At 38.2% G+C, this 19862-nt stretch overlaps 1 protein-coding gene across 8 annotated transcripts in view; it reads right to left on the bottom strand.

Annotated features, from left to right (window-relative positions):
* LOC127639053 (myotrophin-like) overlaps positions 1-19641 on the bottom strand; it is a 19729-nt gene extending 88 nt beyond the window's left edge. Inside the window, exons 1-8 of one of the 8 annotated variants that reach the window (XM_052120882.1) lie at positions 19483-19641; positions 18718-18794; positions 13964-14077; positions 11560-11643; positions 854-1728; positions 672-716; positions 447-536; positions 1-177 (exon numbers count right to left, since the gene is read on the bottom strand). The exon at positions 1-177 is cut by the window's left edge and continues 88 nt beyond it. In XM_052120882.1, coding sequence (XP_051976842.1) covers positions 1642-1728; positions 11560-11643; positions 13964-14077; positions 18718-18789 — 357 coding nt within the window. In that variant the 5' untranslated portion in view covers positions 18790-18794; positions 19483-19641 and the 3' untranslated portion in view covers positions 1-177; positions 447-536; positions 672-716; positions 854-1641. Of the gene's footprint in view, positions 316-446; positions 537-671; positions 1729-11559; positions 11644-13963; positions 14078-18717; positions 18795-19482 lie in introns of all 8 variants that reach the window. The other 7 variants (XM_052120888.1, XM_052120880.1, XM_052120885.1 and 4 more) reach the window with 7 other exon arrangements.
* Between the last annotated feature and the right edge of the window lie 221 nt (positions 19642-19862).

Here is a 19862-nt window from a genome sequence, read left to right as displayed (position 1 = left end):
AAGGTGCATTTCAAGGCTGTATTGAAAAGCTGAAATACCATCATGCAGAGAGAGAGAGAGAGAGAGAAAGACATGTCCACCTCTATAGAGAGAGAGTAAGACATGTCCTGATCTAGAGAGAGACATGTCCACCTCTATAGAGAGAGGGAGAGAGACAGAGGAGTAAGACATGTCCACCTTGAGAGAGAGAGAGCAAGGATTAAGACATGTCCACCTCTATAGAGAGAGAGAGAGGAGTAAGACATGTCCACCTCGAGAGAGAGGAGGAGAGAGAGAGAGAGAGAGAGAGAGAGAGAGAGAGTAAGACATGTCCACCTCTATAGAGAGAGGAGAGACAGAGGTAAGACATGTCCACCTTGAGAGAGAGAGAGAGAGACATGTCCACCTCGAGAGAGAGGAGGACAGAGAGAGAGAGAGAGAGAGAGAGAGGAGTAAGACATGTCCACCTCTATAGAGAGAGGGAGAGAGACAGAGGAGTAAGACATGTCCACCTCTATAGAGAGAGGGAGAGAGACAGAGGAGTAAGACATGTCCACCTTGAGAGAGAGAGAGAGGAGTAAGACATGTCCACCTCGGGAGAGAGAGAGGAGAGAGAGAGAGAGAGAGAGAGGAGTAAGACATGTCCACCTCTATAGAGAGAGGAGAGAGACAGAGGAGTAAGACATGTCCACCTCTATAGAGAGAGGGAGAGAGACAGAGGAGTAAGACATGTCCACCTTGAGAGAGAGAGAGAGAGGAGTAAGACATGTCCACCTCGAGAGAGAGAGAGGAGGAGAGAGAGAGAGAGAGAGAGGAGTAAGACATGTCCACCTCTATAGAGAGGGAGAGAGACAGAGGAGTAAGACATGTCCACCTTGAGAGAGAGAGAAAGACATGTCCTGATATAGAGAGAGAGACATGTCCTCCTCTATAGAGAGAGAGAGAGGAGTAAGACATGTCCACCTTGAGAGAGAGAGAGAGAGAAGTAAGACATGTCCACCTCGAGAGAGAGAGAGAGAGAGATTAAGACATGTCCTGATATAGAGAGAGAGACATGTCCTCCTCTATAGAGAGAGAGAGAGAGAGAGAGACATCCACTCATCTGGCTCAATGGTTTAACACAAGCACACAGCAGCTGAGAATTCATCTTTATTAACAGCAGGGGCACAAAAGCAAACGTTCAGGCCAGCGAGTCATTATTTTGTTCTAATATGAGGACTGTGGGAATGCCGTTGTTGTGAATGAGAAAATAAGGAGGATTGGAGCGCAGAATACAACCATTCATTTTAAAAATTACAATCACGTCTTTTTGTGGCCTTACAGTCCGAAAAATAAATGCACACATCATCGTTTGTACTTTTGAGTCTTTACGCTGTAGTCTGAACTCTAAAGTGTTTAGTGGTGTTATACAGGCGTAGTCGGAGCGCTTTCCCATTGGTCCATACGGAGGCATGACATGAGTGACAGGTCCATCAACCAATGGCTGATTCCCATAAACTAGAGAGCCACCCACCTCCCAAAATAAAAAAAGATCATGGAGAAAAACTAAACAAAAACAAAAGGAAACCTAGAGTTGAATGCTGCCCGCGGGCGGACACAGAGTGTGTGTGTGTGTTGATCCAGTGGCTGCGGTTGGACCCTCTCTGCTGCCGCCAGCGTGACTCACTTCAGTAGCTCTTTGATGGCATCGCTCTCGGCCGCCTCGAACGCGCTCAGACCATCAGGACCTTTCCGTTCCTTATCCGCGCCCTGGAGAAACACACACAGTGAGACAAGATCTCAGCAAACCCGAAACAAACTGCTTTTACCCAGTTAGAAATGAACTTATTACAGGATATCTGCCGGTATCATCCCTTTAAATATACTTCTTCATACCTTTGAATGCGTTGCCACGGAGACGTAGCGCGTGTGGAGGTGTCGACCACGGCATCCACGCATAACTCACCACACACCCCACCGAGAACGAACCACATTATAGCGACCACGAGGAGGTTACCCCATGTGACTCTACCCTCCCTAGCAACTGGGCCAATTTGGTTGCCTAGGAAACCTGGCTGGAGTCACTAGCGAACCACCCAGGGGTGGTAGTCAGCGCCTTTACCACTGAGCAACCCCCCCTCAGCCGCATCTTTTTAGTTAATTTTGTCATGTCTCACTTTGCATTTATTTCTTCTTCAAAAGAACTAAAAGAATCGCAAATGGAACTGTTAAAGGGGTAGTTCACCCAAAAATGTAAATTCAGTCATTGTTTACTCCCCCCTGTGTTGGTATAACCCAATATGACTTTCTTTTTCTGAATACAAAAGGGAGAAATTGTGATAATAATTGAATGTATTATTTAGTGAAACGGTTGACGAACACATTGCTGTCCTCTGCACGTCATCTGTAGTTCACAATGGCGAAAAGGGGCGTTCATGCGAAAACGCGTTTTGTTTCTAAAAAAAAAAACAGGTCCACCACAGTGATACTAAAGAACAGAACACAGCTGCACACAAACCAGAGAACCGAACTAACAAAATATGTCTGAAGAGTTTGTCATCCAAGAATAGATGCATTTCTATGCCCAGCCTTATTTTTTTAACAAGTACTTAAACAGAGAGAAACACGTAGGTATCGCTCTCTCCAGACGGAGGTTCAGAATGGAGAACAGGCGACAGACATTCCTGCCAACTCCATCTACGTTTGACTGAACATTCCGGTTAAAAATATAAAAAATAAGGCTGGGCATAGAAATGCATCGATTCTACAAACTCTTCAGATTCTCTGGTTTGTGTGCAGCGGTGTTCTGTTATTTAGTATCACAGTGGAGGACCTGTTTTCTAGATAAACAAAACGTGTTTACGCTTAAACGGCCCTTTTCGCCAACAGGCTGCGTGAACTATGGCTCTCATGCGGTCTCACGAGTCTCAATAGTTTCGGTTTGTTTCTCACCAATCCTCATCGTATGTTTTCATAACAATCATGAGTCTCATGAATAATTAATTAGACGTCTGAATTATACTAATGCGTTCTTTTGAAGCTTGAAGACATGGTCACCATAAACTGCCATTTTATGACATCACAGAGCACAACATATTTTACAATTTCTCCCTTTGTGTTCAGAAAAAGAAAGTCAGTCATATTGGGTTATACCAACACAGGGGTGAGTAAACAATGACTGAATTTATCTTGGGTGAACTACCCCTTTAAGGATCTTGAATGACTCTTTTTAATCTAAACGTAATCGATCCAAATAGCCCAGGAGAACAAATCCTTATAACACCATTACTAATGGCCAATGCTATTCAACATTAGATTACCCTTCACAGTACTGATGACACGCCCCCAGTGCTGTCAGCTGACCAGTAAGAGCTCATTAAGCCATTATTGAGTAACACTGAGGGTCTGATGCATACAGGGGGGTAATCGACCGGGCCAGAAATATTTTACACCGCATCCTCTATATGGATCAATACAGTGTATTGATCGTTACGGTGGATGCCGACTGAATTATTCCCCTTTACACACAGGTCAGTTTCAGCTAGTATTGTTTGTAGACATTGGCTCCATTCGAAACGCAATAAAAGTGCTCAATCTGAAGCCCCCTCTGTTGTTTTGTCCTGCGGGCGTTCATGACCTGCTCTCAGGCTCACGCGTTTGACAGCAGTGAGCTTCACCTGAGAACAGACCACATCGACAGTCCAACAGATGTTTTAAGAAGAATTGATTTTTAGTGTTCACTCCGCCCAGAGTTCTGAAAATGCCAGCGGGCATCACACACACACACACACACACACACACACACACACACACACACACACACACACACAATCTGCTCTTGTTGGCCAAGCGGGCCAATTTGGTTGCTTAGGAGAGCCTTAACGCATTAAATATAACCAAATTAAAGATTTAACGCATGAAATATAACCGCATTAAAGCTGTAACGCATTAAATATAACCGCATTACAGATGTAACGCATTCAATATAACCGCATTAAAGATGTAACGCATTCAATATAACCGCATTACAGATGAAACGCATGAAATATAACTGCATTAAAGCTGTAACGCATTCAATATAACCGGATTAAAGATGTAACGCATGAAATATAACCGCATTAAAGATGTAACACATTAAAGATAACCGCATTAAAGATGTAACGCATGAAATATAACCGCATTAAAGATGTAACGCATTAAAGATGTAACGCATTAAAGATGTAACGCATTAAAGATGTAACGCATTAAATATAACCGCATTAAAGCTGTAAAGCATTAAAGATGTAACGCATGAAATATAACCGGATTAAAGATGTAACGCATGAAATATAACCGTATTAAAGCTGTAACGCATTAAAGTTGTAACGCATTAAAGCTGTAACACATTAAAGATGTAACACATGAAATATAACCGCATTAAAGATGTAACGCATGAAATATAACCGTATTAAAGCTGTAACGCATTAAAGTTGTAACGAATTAAAGCTGTAACACATTAAAGATGTAACGCATGAAATATAACCGCATTTAAGATGTAACGCATTAAAGATAACCGCATTAAAGATGTAACGCATTAAATATAACCGCATTAAAGCTGTAACGCATTAAATATAACCGCATTACAGATGTAACGCATGAAATAGAACTGCATTACAGATGTAACGCATTCAATATAACCGCATTAAAGATGTAACGCATTCAATATAACCGCATTACAGATGAAACGCATGAAATATAACCGCATTAAAGCTGTAAAGCATTCAATATAACCGGATTAAAGATGTAACGCATTCAATATAACCGCATTAAAGATGTAATGCATGAAATATAACCGCATTAAAGATGTAACACATTAAAGATGTAACGCATGAAATATAACCGCATTAAAGATGTAACGCATTAAAGATGTAACGCATGAAATATAACCGCATTAAAGCTGTAAAGCATTAAAGATGTAACGCATGAAATATAACCGGATTAAAGATGTAACGCATGAAATATAACCGCATTAAAGATGTAACGCATTCAATATAACCGCATTACAGATGAAACGCATGAAATATAACTGCATTAAAGCTGTAACGCATGAAATATAACCGTATTAAAGCTGTAACGCATTAAAGCTGTAACGCATTAAAGATGTAACGCATTAAAGATGTAACGCATGAAATATAACCGCATTAAAGATGTAACGCATGAAATATAACCGTATTAAAGCTGTAACGCATTAAAGCTGTAACGCATTAAAGATGTAACGCATTAAAGATGTAACATGAAATATAACCGCATTAAAGATGTAACGCATGAAATATAACCGTATTAAAGCTGTAACGCATTAAAGCTGTAACGCATTAAAGATGTAACGCATTAAAGATGTAACGCATGAAATATAACCGCATTAAAGATGTAACGCATTAAAGATAACCACATTAAAGATGTAACACATTAAAGATGTAACGCATTAAAAATGTAACACATTAAAAATGTAACGCATTAAAAATGTAACGCATTAAATATAACCGCATTAAAGATGTAACGCATTAAAGATGTAACGCATGAAATATAACCGCATTAAAGATGTAACGCATTAAAGATAACCGCATTAAAGGTGTAACGCATTAAAGATGTAACGCATTAAATATAACCACATTAAAGATGTAACACATGAAATATAACCACATTAAAGATGTAACGCATTAAAGCTTTAATGCATTAAAGATAACCGCATTAAAGATGTAACGCATTAAAGATGCAACACATGAAATATAACCACATTAAAGATGTAATGCATTAAAGATGTAATGCATTAAAGATGTAACGCATTAAAGATGTAACGCATTAAAGATGTAACGCATGAAATATAATTGCATTAAAGATGTAACGCATTAAATATAACCGCATTAAAGATGGAACACATGAAATATAACCGCATTAAAGATGCAGGGGTTAAAGTGAAAAAAAATCCTGAGCCTGAACTTTTTTGATGGGGTGGGGGGGAGGAACTGCACAGACAGACTTATCTTCAAATATTGATGATAATAACAAAAATACAGTAACAAGAGCTTAAAGTGCTTAAAAAAACTGGTAAACTGAGACTGAGATGGACAGATTCACTTCTCTTCAATGATTATGCTTTGCACCATTTATTTAAAAGCAATATGCCAAATAAAGTGTTTTCTTCTGAACAATAACAAGTGCTTAAATAACAAGTGCTCAAAGTGCTAAAGAACTGAACTGCTAAACTGAAGGTTAGAAGTGAAAATCAAGGCCATTATCACTTATTTTTTCTTTTTTTCCGGGTTGTAAGCAAAGTCCTGCAAACTCGTTCTTTTTAAGACATTTGGACCAGAAGATGGAGTGTTCATGTAACTCGCATGTTGATTTGAAACCGACAGGCTAGTTAACGCTTTTTTGTCTTCAGCTAGTTTTCTACACAGGGTGACCAGTGGCTGCGAAATTTTGAATGACAAATCATGTTCTGCACGTATTTTTAAATCGCAGACACGGTCAGTCATAGACAACGGTGTGTCAGCTGTAACAGTTGCTCCGGCAACGTCGTGGTAAGTTTGAGTGCACGGGCAGCGGCTCTATGACCGGAGTCTAAATCATGACGAGCAAGCACTTTCTTACCGCTGCTGGCATACAGTAGCTTCCTCGAGCAAATCGGGCTCTCTCAGTTTCTGGCACCAACTGCCAAAAGGCAGTACTTTCTTCAATCCACGCCCAGCGCCATTTATTTTTGAGTCCTTTATCTATTGCTAGGACATCATCCCCAGGCTTCAAAAACTTGCGCTCCATTTCACCGACAACGCTAATGTGAGATTGACGTATGGGTGTCAATCATACTGTGTTGCCAGGACCCGCCCTTCTCTGCTTCTGATAGGCTTGTAACGATAGTTAGAGCTGCGTTCCTCTCATTTACATTTACATTTATGCATTTGGCAGACGCTTTTATCCAAAGCGACTTACAGTGCACTTATTACAGGGACAATCCCCCGGAGCAACCTGGAGTTAAGTGCCTTGCTCAAGGGCCCAACAGTGGCATCTTGGTGGTGCTGGGGCTTGAACCCCCGACATTCTGGCCAGTAACCCTGAGCCTCAACCACTGAGCCACCACTGCCCCAGTACTCTCATATGATTGGTAGGTGAAATAAATTGACTAGAAAATATTAAACCGCATGCGCAGGTTCCCAAATATTATTTTATTTTTTTCCCTCACGGCTTCACGCCGGAGATCCGGCAGGGTGCTGGAATACTTTAAGCCCTGAAGATGGAACACATGAAATATAACTGCATTAAAGATGTAACGCATTAAATATAACCGCATTAAAGATGTAACGCATGAAATATATCCGCATTAAAGATGTAACGCATTAAATATAACCGCATCAAAGCTGTAACGCATTATATATAACCGTATTAAAGATGTAACGCATGAAATATATCCGCATTAAAGATGTAACGCATTAAATATAACCGCATTACAGATGTAACGCATTAAATATAACCGTATTAAAGATGTAACGCATGAAATATATCCGCATTAAAGATGTAATGCATTAAATATAACCGCATTACAGATGTAACGCATGAAATATAACCGCATTAAAGCTGTAATGCATGAAACATAACCGCATTAAAGATGTAACGCATTAAATATAACCGCATTAAAGCTGTAACGCATTAAATATAACCGTATTAAAGATGACGCATGAAATATATCCGCATTAAAGATGTAATGCATTAAATATAACCGCATTACAGATGTAACGCATGAAATATAACCGCATTAAAGCTGTAATGCATGAAACATAACCGCATTAAAGATGTAACGCATTAAATATAACCGCATTAAAGCTGTAACGCATTAAATATAACCGCATCAAAGATGTAACGCATTAAATATAACCTCATCAAAGCTGTAACGCATGAAATATAACCGCATTAAAGCTGGAACGCATTAAATATAACCGCATTAAAGATGGAACGCATTAAATATAACCGCATTAAAGATGGAACGCATTAAATATAACCGCATTAAAGCTGTAACGCATTAAATATAACCGCATCAAAGCTGTAACGCATTATATATAACCGCATTAAAGATGGAACGCATAAAATATAACCGCATTAAAGCTGTAACGCATTAAATATAACCGCATTAAAGATGTAACGCATTAAATATAACCGCATTAAAGCTGTGACGCATGAAATATAACCGCATGAAATATAACCGCATTAAAGCTGTAACGCATTAAATATAACCGCATTAAAGCTGTAACGCATTAAATATAACCGCATTAAAGCTGTAACGCATTAAATATAACCTCATTACAGATGTAACGCATTAAATATAACCGCATTGAAGCTGTAACGCATTAAATATAACCGCATTAAAGATGTAACGCATTAAATATAACCGCATTAAAGATGGAACGCATTAAATATAACCGCATCAAAGCTGTAACGCATTATATATAACCGCATTAAAGATGGAACGCATTAAATATAACCGCATTAAAGCTGTAACGCATTAAATATAACCGCATTAAAAATGTAACGCATTAAATATAACCGCATTAAAGCTGTAACGCATGAAATATAACCGCATGAAATATAACCGCATTAAAGCTGTAACGCATTAAATATAACCGCATTAAAGCTGTAACGCATTAAATATAACCTCATTACAGATGTAACGCATTAAATATAACCGCATTGAAGCTGTAATGCATTAAATATAACCGCATTAAAGATGTAACGCATGAAACATAATTGCATTAAAGATGTAACGCATTAAATATAACCACATTAAAGCTGTAACGCATTAAATATAATTGCATTAAAGATGTAACGCCGGGTGTTTCCTTTAAAGAGCTACGGCTCCGCTCCGCAAGAGTGCTTCTGAATTTACTTATTTAGTATTTTTGCATTATAATTCCCTCAAACTTTGCGATCTACATCAGCTGAAGCTGTTTGGAAAGTTTAGAGCATCTGGACTGTGATCTGTGTTTTCTGCCTCTCCTCGATCAAGCACGACCTGCAGTGCTGCTCTCATCTTTAAAGATGAATGTCATCTCATGTTACGTTAAATGACACCAAATGACTATTCGACAACGAACGTTTTTGTAGACGATTTTTTATTGTCGACGTAGTTGATAACGTCGACTAATCGTTTCAGCCCTATTCTAAAGCCTAAACTAAAACTCTTGCCCTTCAATATTGTCATTATGTTAAGTTGCAAATTATCAGGAATATTTCACATTTCGGAAGTCCACCTTTACAGCCACGGCAGTCTGATCGGTCACTAGCAAAACATCAGAGCTGCCCAACGGCCCCAGAACCACTGTGTGTGTGTGTGTGTGTGTGTGTGTGTGTGTGTGTGTGTGTGTGTTCAACATGCCACCAGTATGTGACGAACCCCTTGGAGTTAGCAGTGAGACGGGGCTCTTGAGGGACATCCTCAGTGTGTGTGTGTGTGTGTGTTAAATCTCAGGGGATCTCGCAGTACAGAATGTGCAGTGCTGTGCAGAGGGGCAGTAATGCCCGCCCCCCATTATATAACCCTGTATGACCTCGCTGATGCCACCGTTTACAGCCTTTATTCAGCACAACACGCTTTTAAACACACAAACAAAAAGCCCTCTCTGTCACCTCTCAACGCTCCACAATACAAACGACTGCATATACTGCAACGGTACTAATTGCAACAGATTTTGACCGTTCATTTATGAGCAATCGTATCTTTTGGTGTGTGTCCGTCAAGTTCAACATAAAAAGAGGAAATAGTTAAATAAGACAAAGTTCCTTTCATGTGCAGAGCACTTCATTCACTGGACCCAAAAACAGGAATTACTCTAGTTAGTTAGTTAATGATACATTAGACAGTTATAGGAATGTTCCGGGTTCAATACAAGTTGAGCTCAATCGGCAGCACTTGTGGCTTAATGCTGATAATCACAAGTTGCCGTGATGCACTTCCAATGCAAGTCAATGGGGTTTAATCCTTAAACATTAAAACACTGTTTCAGAAGTATACACACAAGACATAAACAATGTGTGTGTGTTAACATGATTTTACTCTGATAAAATAACTTATTAACCTTTTCTGTGTCAAGTTATAGACCATACTGGGATTACAGGGTTTCATCGTCATGGCAACAAAATTGTAAAATTGGATATAACATTACACAGATGAGTACGATTTTATCAGGGTAAAATCATGTTAATACGCATATTGTTTACGTCTTGTGTCTTTACTTCTGAAACAGTGTTTTCATGTTTACAGATTAAACCCCATTGACTTGCATTGTGAGTGTCTCACTGGAACACACATTTGCGCTTTTTTGCGCTTTTTTTATTTGCATTTGTTGTTTTAAATAAAGGAGGAACAAGTCAAAAATTCTTAATATTGCTATTTCAGTTTGAGGAAATCAACATTATGCTACAAAATGCTTTTAAATGAGCTTAACTTGTGTTGAACCCAACAAACAATTGAAACAATTAAAAAAAAAGAAGAAACAATCAAAGATTGAATCAAATTAATTACATGATGTGCCGATTAATTTATCCTTTACATTTAAATTTTTACGCATTTGGCAGATGCTTTTATCCAAAGTGACTTACAGTGCACTTATTACAGGGACAATCCCCCCGGAGCAACCTGGAGTTATGGTGGTGACAGTGGGGATCGAACCAGCAACCTTCTCATTACCAGTTCTGTGCTTTAGCCCACTACACCACCACCACTATCGAAATAATCTCAATTAATAGCATAAATTATACTACTTGCCTTTTTATCATTAGACAAGACAGTTAAAAGTTACAGGGAGCTGTTGAGGAGAGAGAGGGAGAATGAAACCGACATTATGAGCTCGAACGCGGCTGTCCCGCGACAGATATAAGGAAAGTTTAAATGACACCGTGTTGCACACCGGACTGTTATCATAGTAACACGATGGCACGTAAGGAAGCGAACCGTGACTGGTTGTTTACATGTCTCAGACGCTTCACATGCAAACTGGAGATTCTCAGCGCCCTCAAGAAACAAATCGGCCAAACGGGAAAACGTATTGGCCGATGCGATAACGAAAAAAGTCGGAATATCGTCCGATTGAGTTAAAGGCAATCCAAAACCCGAATCGAGATTCCCGCGTTCTGTTGTGCTCGGTCCAGCGGTCTTTGAGGGCAAAGGTGCATCTGTTTGTGGACGGCTGTTCTGCCGGATCTCGTTGGTTTGTCGAGGCGTGTTGCATGTACAGCTGGAGTCGCGCTGACTGCCCCCTGCTGCAACATCAAGGTGGTGCAACAAGCTCTACTTGGTCCGATTGCAGAAACATTCCTTATTATGGAAGTTACGTACGGCTTAGGTGCATGATTAACTACTTTTCATCGAAATAATCACACTAAAGTAATGTGCTAAATCGAAAGCTCTATCATGCATCATTTTTAACAACCCCCCCCTCCTATTTCATGATATATACCATTAGTGATTTAAAATGACTCATATTGAGATATTAGCTATTGTGCATACCGCTAAAACACACACGTGCATGCACAAACACAGCTTACTGAATGGAGTGTGTGCAAACGTGCCAATACCTTTTCTAGAAGAATCTTAACGCACGCCACATGACCCTCATAAGTAGCGGACAGCAGCGGAGTGATGCCGTGTTTATCAGGAGCCTGCAAAACAAAGATCATAAGTAACATTTCAGTCAAGTCTGTCCAAAATATTTTAACGTATGTATCACAAATCACACGCCTTCAACACAAGGACACGTCGGTGCAATGACGGTGAAAAAACACCTCTCAGCACCGTTCTCTGAAGCACTACATGAATTAGAGAGGAAGGCGCACGCTGCGTTTATCAGACAGCTTCAGAAGTCTCTTATCTCACAAGATTTCTCATTTTGCAGGGTAATCAGTGTCAGTCTCCCCCGAGAGAACACACCGAGCGCTGATGATGGGACACAGATGAACGATAAAGGGCGAATAAACCCAAAAGCTAAATATTTTCATACAAGCTAAATTATTACATTTGTCTTCGCAAGTGCCACTATTAAAGTAAAACTGAGCCGTAAATCGGCGACGCTTCTGGACAGTGTTGATGTATGGCTTCTGCTTGTGTCTAACACATAAACGCCATCAACAGTGTGTATTCAGTTGCACTCCGAGCACCACTGAGCTCTGGTCCGGAAGAGCGCGTGAACGCTTCTCAAGTGCTCTGACGTGCGTGCCGAAACTCCCGCGAAAATACAAACATGCAAATAAAGTGAACTAGTGAACGCAAAGCGCTCCGACATCACTTTAAATGATCGTGTAATGGGAAATGTTCCATAGCGGATTCAAACACACGGTTTTAAAGGGACAGTACACCCAAAAATGAAAATTCCGTCATTGTTTATTCACCCTCATGTCATCCCAGATGTGTGTGACTTTCTTTCTTCTGCAGAACACACGTGAAGATTCATAGAAGAGTAGGTCAGCTCTGTAGGTCCTTACAATGCAAGTGAATGGTGACCAAAACTTTGAATCTTCAGAAAGCACATAAAGGCAGCATAAAAGTAATCATAAGACACCAGTGGTTTAATCCATGTCTTCTGAAGCAATATGATAGGTGTGGGTGAGAAACAGTTCAATATTTAAGTCCTGCTTTGACGAGCCCAATCAGTAGGCGGCGATATGCACAAAAAAGTGAAAGTGGAGATTTATAGTAAAAAAGTACTTAAATATTGATCTGTTTTACATCCACAACTATGGATTACTTATATGCTGCCTGTGATGATGATAGAATGATGAAACGAAAGCTGGTTTTGCTTCATGATAATCTTAATAAGGGCTTGTGGGTTTAATCAAAGAGCATAAAATAATGTGCAAAAGTGAGATTATTACATTATTTAATATAATATCATAAATATATCTAAAACAAATTTTTTTTTTAATAAAAAATATAATATAAAATATATGATTTCTAAACTATAAATAAAAAATATATATTAAAAATTATTATATTAAATTTTTTATCAAAAATATATAATATAAAATATGTGAGTTCTAAATTATCCAAACATAATAATTGTATAAAAAAAAATTATAATATAAAATATACAAGTTCTTAATTATCCAAATAAAATAATTATATAAAAAAATATATTTTATTTTTTATAAAAAATTTTAATATAAAATATACTGAGTTCTAAATTATCCAAATAAAATTATTATATTAAAAATATTATATATTTGTTTATATATAAAAAATTTATTTAAAATATACAAGTTCTAAATTATCCAAATAAAATTATTATATAAAAAAATATATATTTTTTATATATAAAAAATTATTTAAAATATACAAGTTCTAAATTATCTAAATAAAATAAATTACATTTAATTTTTTATAAAAAAATATAATATAACATTACTAAATGTAAAATTACATGGATCCAAAAAAATTAAAATCCAAATCAAAAATTGAACAAAAGAAGAAACATATTTTAAGGATTTAGAAATACTTTGATATTTAAAGCCTTTATGTTAAATTATATACAAGTTAAATATGTAAAAATTACTTCTTAATGTGTATGAAGCACACATGCACCTTAAGAAATATGACAATTAATATTACAATTAATTGCAAAAGCCCCAAAAGACAATTAATCGTCATAGTACTGAAACAGGCATTTAATCGTTTCTTGTGTTCTACATATAAAATACATTTCTGCCATTCACTTCACATAGTATTTTGCTCTTGGTTTGAACAGGCCTTCAAACAACGTTCACCAGCTGAAAGGGTGTTTCAATTAAGTTAATATACTAACGGATCAACTGAGCTCATATTACAGTCAAATTGTGTTTTCGGGCTGATGGTTTTTAATGACAGCAGCCATGCAGGACTAATATCTACTCTTGTGACTCAACGTGTTAAACATTTAGATATTAATCTACACACAGAGCTGATCTGAGGTGTGTGTGTGCTGGTATATAACAGCAGAAGGACAGTTACATTGACATCGGCTCCTTTAGACAGCAGAAACTCCAGTATCTCAGCCTGACCGCAGTCTACAGCATAATGAAGAGGCTTCCTGCCTCCCTCCAGAGTCCGGTTCACATCCTCAGCCTGCACAAAACACAAACACAGCATTATATCACATTATATTAATGAGCACGCTAATAAGTCAGTCTGTTATCCATTCATTTAGATTAAATTAATTTCTCATTATTATTATCATTATTTTTAAAATATAATAATAATAATAATAATAATAATAATAAATATATCTGTAAGCAGCAATACCGGGGGTCAAGCCAATTATCTGCACCACGAGCAGCAAAAGAAGCTTTGTGACATGTTTTTGGTTAGAGTCCGATCAAAAGTGTATGAGGAGTTAGAAAAAGTAAACTTTCAATCATAAAAAAACCCAGCTCAGGGCATGATGGTTATGCAGGAAAGCGTTAAAGAGTTAGAAGCCAAAATAGCCATTTCTCTATCTCCTGACCAGTAGGGGGCAGTGTGCCAAAATGATGCAGGCAACCTCAGGGCCTAATGGTGATGACACGTACCAAGTTTCGTCCAAATCCCTCAAAGCGTTACAGACATACAGCCTCAAGTACAATTTTGCGCATTCTACGTCAAATTCGTTGAAACGCCAATCGAAAATGTTACGGTTTATCACAATTCGCAAATCGGACAAACAGTCTAGGAGGAGTTCGAAAAAGTCGCTCTTCAAAACATTTAAAAATGGCGGACCGAAAATTTGCTCGATCATGACATAATTGGTATCATTGTTCTCGGCATGAACCACAGAATCTATCAAGACCAGTCTCATGACAGTAGGTGAAAGGAGTCAATAGCTATTAGCATTTTTATAAATAGCATTATAATCTTTGACCACAAGGTGGCGCTGTTTCTAAACTTTTTGAGTCCCATCGAAGCATGGTGCCAAATACACATACCGAGTTTCGTAACGATACGCCAAGTCGTTCGTAAAATACAGCTTTTATTACCAATTACAAAATGGCCGACATAGAATTTTTAATATCGTTGGACTCGCTATACCACACTGAATCTAATGAGACCAATTTGATGATTTTATGACAATTTATGCATTTTTCATATCTCGTGACCAGTAGGGGGCAGTGCATCAAAACTCAGCAGGTAACCTCAGGGCCTAACTGTGATGACACGTACCAAGTTTCATCCCAATCCCCCCAAAAAGTTGCAGAGATACAGCCTCAAGTTCAATTTTACGCGTTCTCCGCCAAATTCGTTGAAATGCCATTTGAAGTACCGTTGAAACGGTACGGTTTATCAAAATTCTGTGAATTATGTTTTGTCGTGCATGCCTCTAGATGATGCACGTCAATTTTCGTGCAAATCAGACAAGCGGCCTAGGACGAGTTTGAAAAAGTATTTATTCCGAAATTTAAAAATGGCAGGAAATGGCGGGAAATGACATCATAGGGTTGTAATCGAATCGTCTAGAATTTCATTTCTAGGACTCACAGTTCAAAAGTTATTAACATAAACGTGAGAGCAAACTTTGGGCCGTTGGTGGCGCTAGAGGGTTTGAGGTAGAGACGCCACATTTGCTGTGGTAACAGATCAGACTGTCCAGTATCGGTGTGCCAAATTTCATAACTTTCCCTCAAACCTTTCTATCGGCTGCCATAGACTCAATATTAATTAACGATAATAATTAAGTTCTACTATACCAAAACTACTATGCAAAAAAAATATATATATAAATATTTTTTATATAGATGCAGCACAAACAATTTTCAGGGTTCTGATGTTAAAATATTTCACAATGTATGATTGTGCCTTTTAAATATTCATGTATTTACACATTAATTACACTTACTACATTTTGTAACATGTTTGTATCTATGCACTTGTGCAACTTACATCGATATGCTTGACAAGCGCTAAATTGGTACTGTCTCTTTAAGAAAGGTGTTTGTGGTTGAAGACAGAGAAGTTGCATTGTCTTTCCAGAAACAGATCAACATTTAAGTCCTCTTTTTACTCCAAATCTCCACTTTCAATTTTACACATGACAGTCACATGTGGTGCCTGATTAGCTTCACTTTCACATCTTAAAGTAAAAGTTAAAGTGAAGATTTATAGTAAAAATAGACTTAATAATTGTTGTGTTTCTCATCCATACCTATCATATCACTTCTGAAGACATGGATTAAACCACTGGAGTCGTATGGATTACTTTTATGCTGTCTTTATATGCTTCAAATGTCTGGTCACCATTCACTTGTATTGAATGGACCTAAAGAGCGGAGATATTCTTCTATAAATCTTAGTGTTCTGCAGATGAAAGAAAGTCAAACACATCTGGGATGGCATGAGGCTGAATAAATGATGGGAGTATTTTCATTTTTGGGTGAACTGTCTCTTTAAATGGCCCTAAAAATAGTTTTTTGGGGGGTTGAAATGTGACCTGAACATGTTCTTGTTAGATTCACCCACAACAAACCATCATGACGCTTCTATGCGTGAACTCGGTCAAACCGCTGGTGTAAAAATAACATGATGTTTATAATTATTGCATGTGAACAGCTTCAACGATCAGACAGCTGATAAAACATGATCAAGCATTTTATAACTAAACCTCGATTCTTCTGCATGACTTTTGACTTGTTTTATTGACTCAAGTCTAATATCTGCTTCAGGGGTTGCAAAGTAAATAACCTTTATCATCATGACATCTACAGACTGAAACTTTGAGCGCCAAACACACTTCCCATACAGGTGCTGGAGCTCAAACAGGCTGTGGCCTCCTGCCCACATCCACATATCACCACACACACACACACACACACACACACACGCACACTCTTTTTTTCGGTCTCTCTCGCTGTCTCTCTGAACCACAGACAGAAAGCAGAACTCATGCAATTATTCAACACTGACACACACCTCGTGTACATCCATTCCTATGCATATATGCAACTCGTTTCTGTGTGTATAATTACACAAGGAAGTGGTGTGATATTGTGACAAGATACACACTAAACAGATGAACTACAACCCAGTGTGTGTGTGTGTGTGTGTCTTTAGCTGAGCTCTATAAAAGACCTTTAACCCAACACAAAAGACTTTAACCTTCACAAACACAATAAATGTTTCTAGAGTCTGATCTGTCCATTAAAAGTACTTAGTTTAAAGAACTGTGGTGCTATCATGATACAGTGGTGGCATCAGATGGTAATACCATGGTACTTGGATAAATACATGATGGTACTGCATTATTACTTGGGCTGGGTATTAATACAGATTACCCAGTTCGATTAGACTGCGATATTTCAGCGCCCATTTTGCTTGCGTTCGAAAGAAATTCTCTGCCAGTTAATGCTGTTAATTATACAATAAGGTACTTTAAGAAGCTTATCCATGTATTCCATATATTGCATAGATTATACTTTTTTAATTAGCATCATTTGTACCATTCACAGCCATTTGTATAACATGTGCTGAAAACTGGTACTGTCTCTTTAAGAGAACCGGCAGTTCTGTAAAAAGCACTTGTAAATGAGCACATAACAATGAGAGAGACTCAAATAGTTGCATTTGAACTATTGTTATCGGGAAAAATATATGACGATAGATGAAACTCTATTTAGGATGTTGCATTAAGGATGTTGATTTGACCCGATAACAATAGTTCAAATGCAACTATAAGCACAGATTAATCGGTAAAACCGATATATCGCTCAACCTTTATTGTGAACACGCTGTTTCTTTATATATATTTAACATGTAATGCAACATCCTAAATAGAGGTTCATCTATTGTCATAGATTTTTCCCGATAACAATAGTTCAAATGTAAATATCGGCACTGATTAATCGGTAAAACCGATATATCGCTCAACATCTATTCTGAATACACTGTTTCCTAACAGACATTCAACATGTAATGTAACATCCTAAATAGAGGTTCATCTATCATAGATTTTTCCCGATAACAATAGTTCAAATGCAAATATCGGCACTGATTAATCGGTAAAACCGATATATCGCTCAACCTCTATTCTGAATACACTGTTTCCTAACAGACATTCAACATGTAATGTAACATCCTAAATAGAGGTTCATCTATTGTCATAGATTTTTCCCGATAACAATAGTTCAAATGCAAATATCGGCACCGATTAATCGGTAAAACCGATATATCGCTCAACCTTTGTTGTGAACACGCTGTTTCTTTATATATATTTAACATGTAATGCAACATCCTAAATAGAGGTTCATCTATCAAAGATTTTTCCCGATAACAATAGTTCAAATGCAAATATCGGCACCGATTAATCGGTAAAACCGATATATCGCTCAACATCTATTCTGAATACACTGTTTCCTTACAGACATTCAACATGTAATGTAACATCCTAAATAGAGGTTCTTCTATTGTCATAGATTTTTCCCGATAACAATAGTTCAAATGCAAATATCGGCACTGATTAATCGCTCAACCTTTGTTGTGAACACGCTGTTTCTTTATATATATTTAACATGTAATGCAACATCAGTTCAAATGCAAATATCGGCGGGTACCATGTCAGTAACTTTGAAACAACCTGCCGTACCATGTAAATCACATATGAACATGGAAATCATACAGCATCATGGTTTCTATCAAATACCGCATTATTACCATCTGAAACCATCAGTAGTGTTTATGGGGGTCTATAAATGAACACGAACCTTCAGGCGTGTTTGTACTCATTTATGAATGTGTCTCACCTTCACTAATAGAGTCTTCACCTCATCCAGATCCCCGTTCTTCAGAGCCCACATCAACTCCTTATCACCCATATCACCTGAAACACACACACACTCGTTTTTATATCATTGTGGGGACTCTCCATATACTTCCATGCATTTTATGGATTTTATACAAACCAAACCATAATTTCTATCCCCAAACCTCAGAGAAACATTTTCAAAAAAACATTGTTTAGTATGTTTAATAAACCAATTCCCTTGAGGGGACCGCTGGCTGGACCCCATAATGTAGGTGATCTCAGGTTTTACTATCCTTGTGGGGACATTTGGTCCCCTCAATGTCATACACACACACACACACACACACACACACACACACACACACACACACACCTATATATATAACACACACACGTGTGGTTGTGATGCGTGTGTGTGTTAGGGACACATGACACGCTGGCTGGACCCAACAATGTAGGTGATCTCAGGTTTTACTATCCTTGTGGGGACATTTAGTCCCCACAATGTCGTATAAACACACACATTACACACAAAACACAGACAGACAACACAAATAACACACACACACACACACACACACACACACACACACACACACACACACACACACACACACACACACACACACACACACACACACACACACACACACACACACACACACAGGCCTGCGATGTTAAACTGTCTCGGGCCTCAGTAACGGCTGTATTTTCGTGTCTGGGTTTTTATCGAGTGTATTTGACGGCTCGGTTGGTCACTTACCTGATTCCGGGTGTTTTTCGGGTTTGACACAAAGTTTGAGATCAGACACCGACGGGATCCGCCTGAACTGCAGCACTTAGAGCACGAACTTCCGCTATCAGACTGCCGCCTCCAGACACTTCAGAATAAGAGTCCCCATCCACACCCACTCCGCAATGTACAGGACTCCTACTCAAAAACACTCGAAACACATTTCTGGCCTGTTTATACGATTTAGACATATAAAAAAATAAGTGTAGTACACTGTATTAAGCATAGACATATACAATATATACACAAAAGGTTTCAAATACGCCTTTGACGAAGTCTCTTCTGTGTAAAAAACATTTCAAAATAAGAGTCCCCATCCAGACCCTCTGTCTACATAGTGTTTTACTCTA

The sequence above is a fragment of the Xyrauchen texanus genome, chromosome 47 (assembly GCF_025860055.1).
Source record: "Xyrauchen texanus isolate HMW12.3.18 chromosome 47, RBS_HiC_50CHRs, whole genome shotgun sequence".
NCBI lineage: Eukaryota > Metazoa > Chordata > Actinopteri > Cypriniformes > Catostomidae > Xyrauchen > Xyrauchen texanus.
Note: the sequence above shows the minus strand (reverse complement) of the source record. Positions and strands in the feature narration are given on the sequence as shown.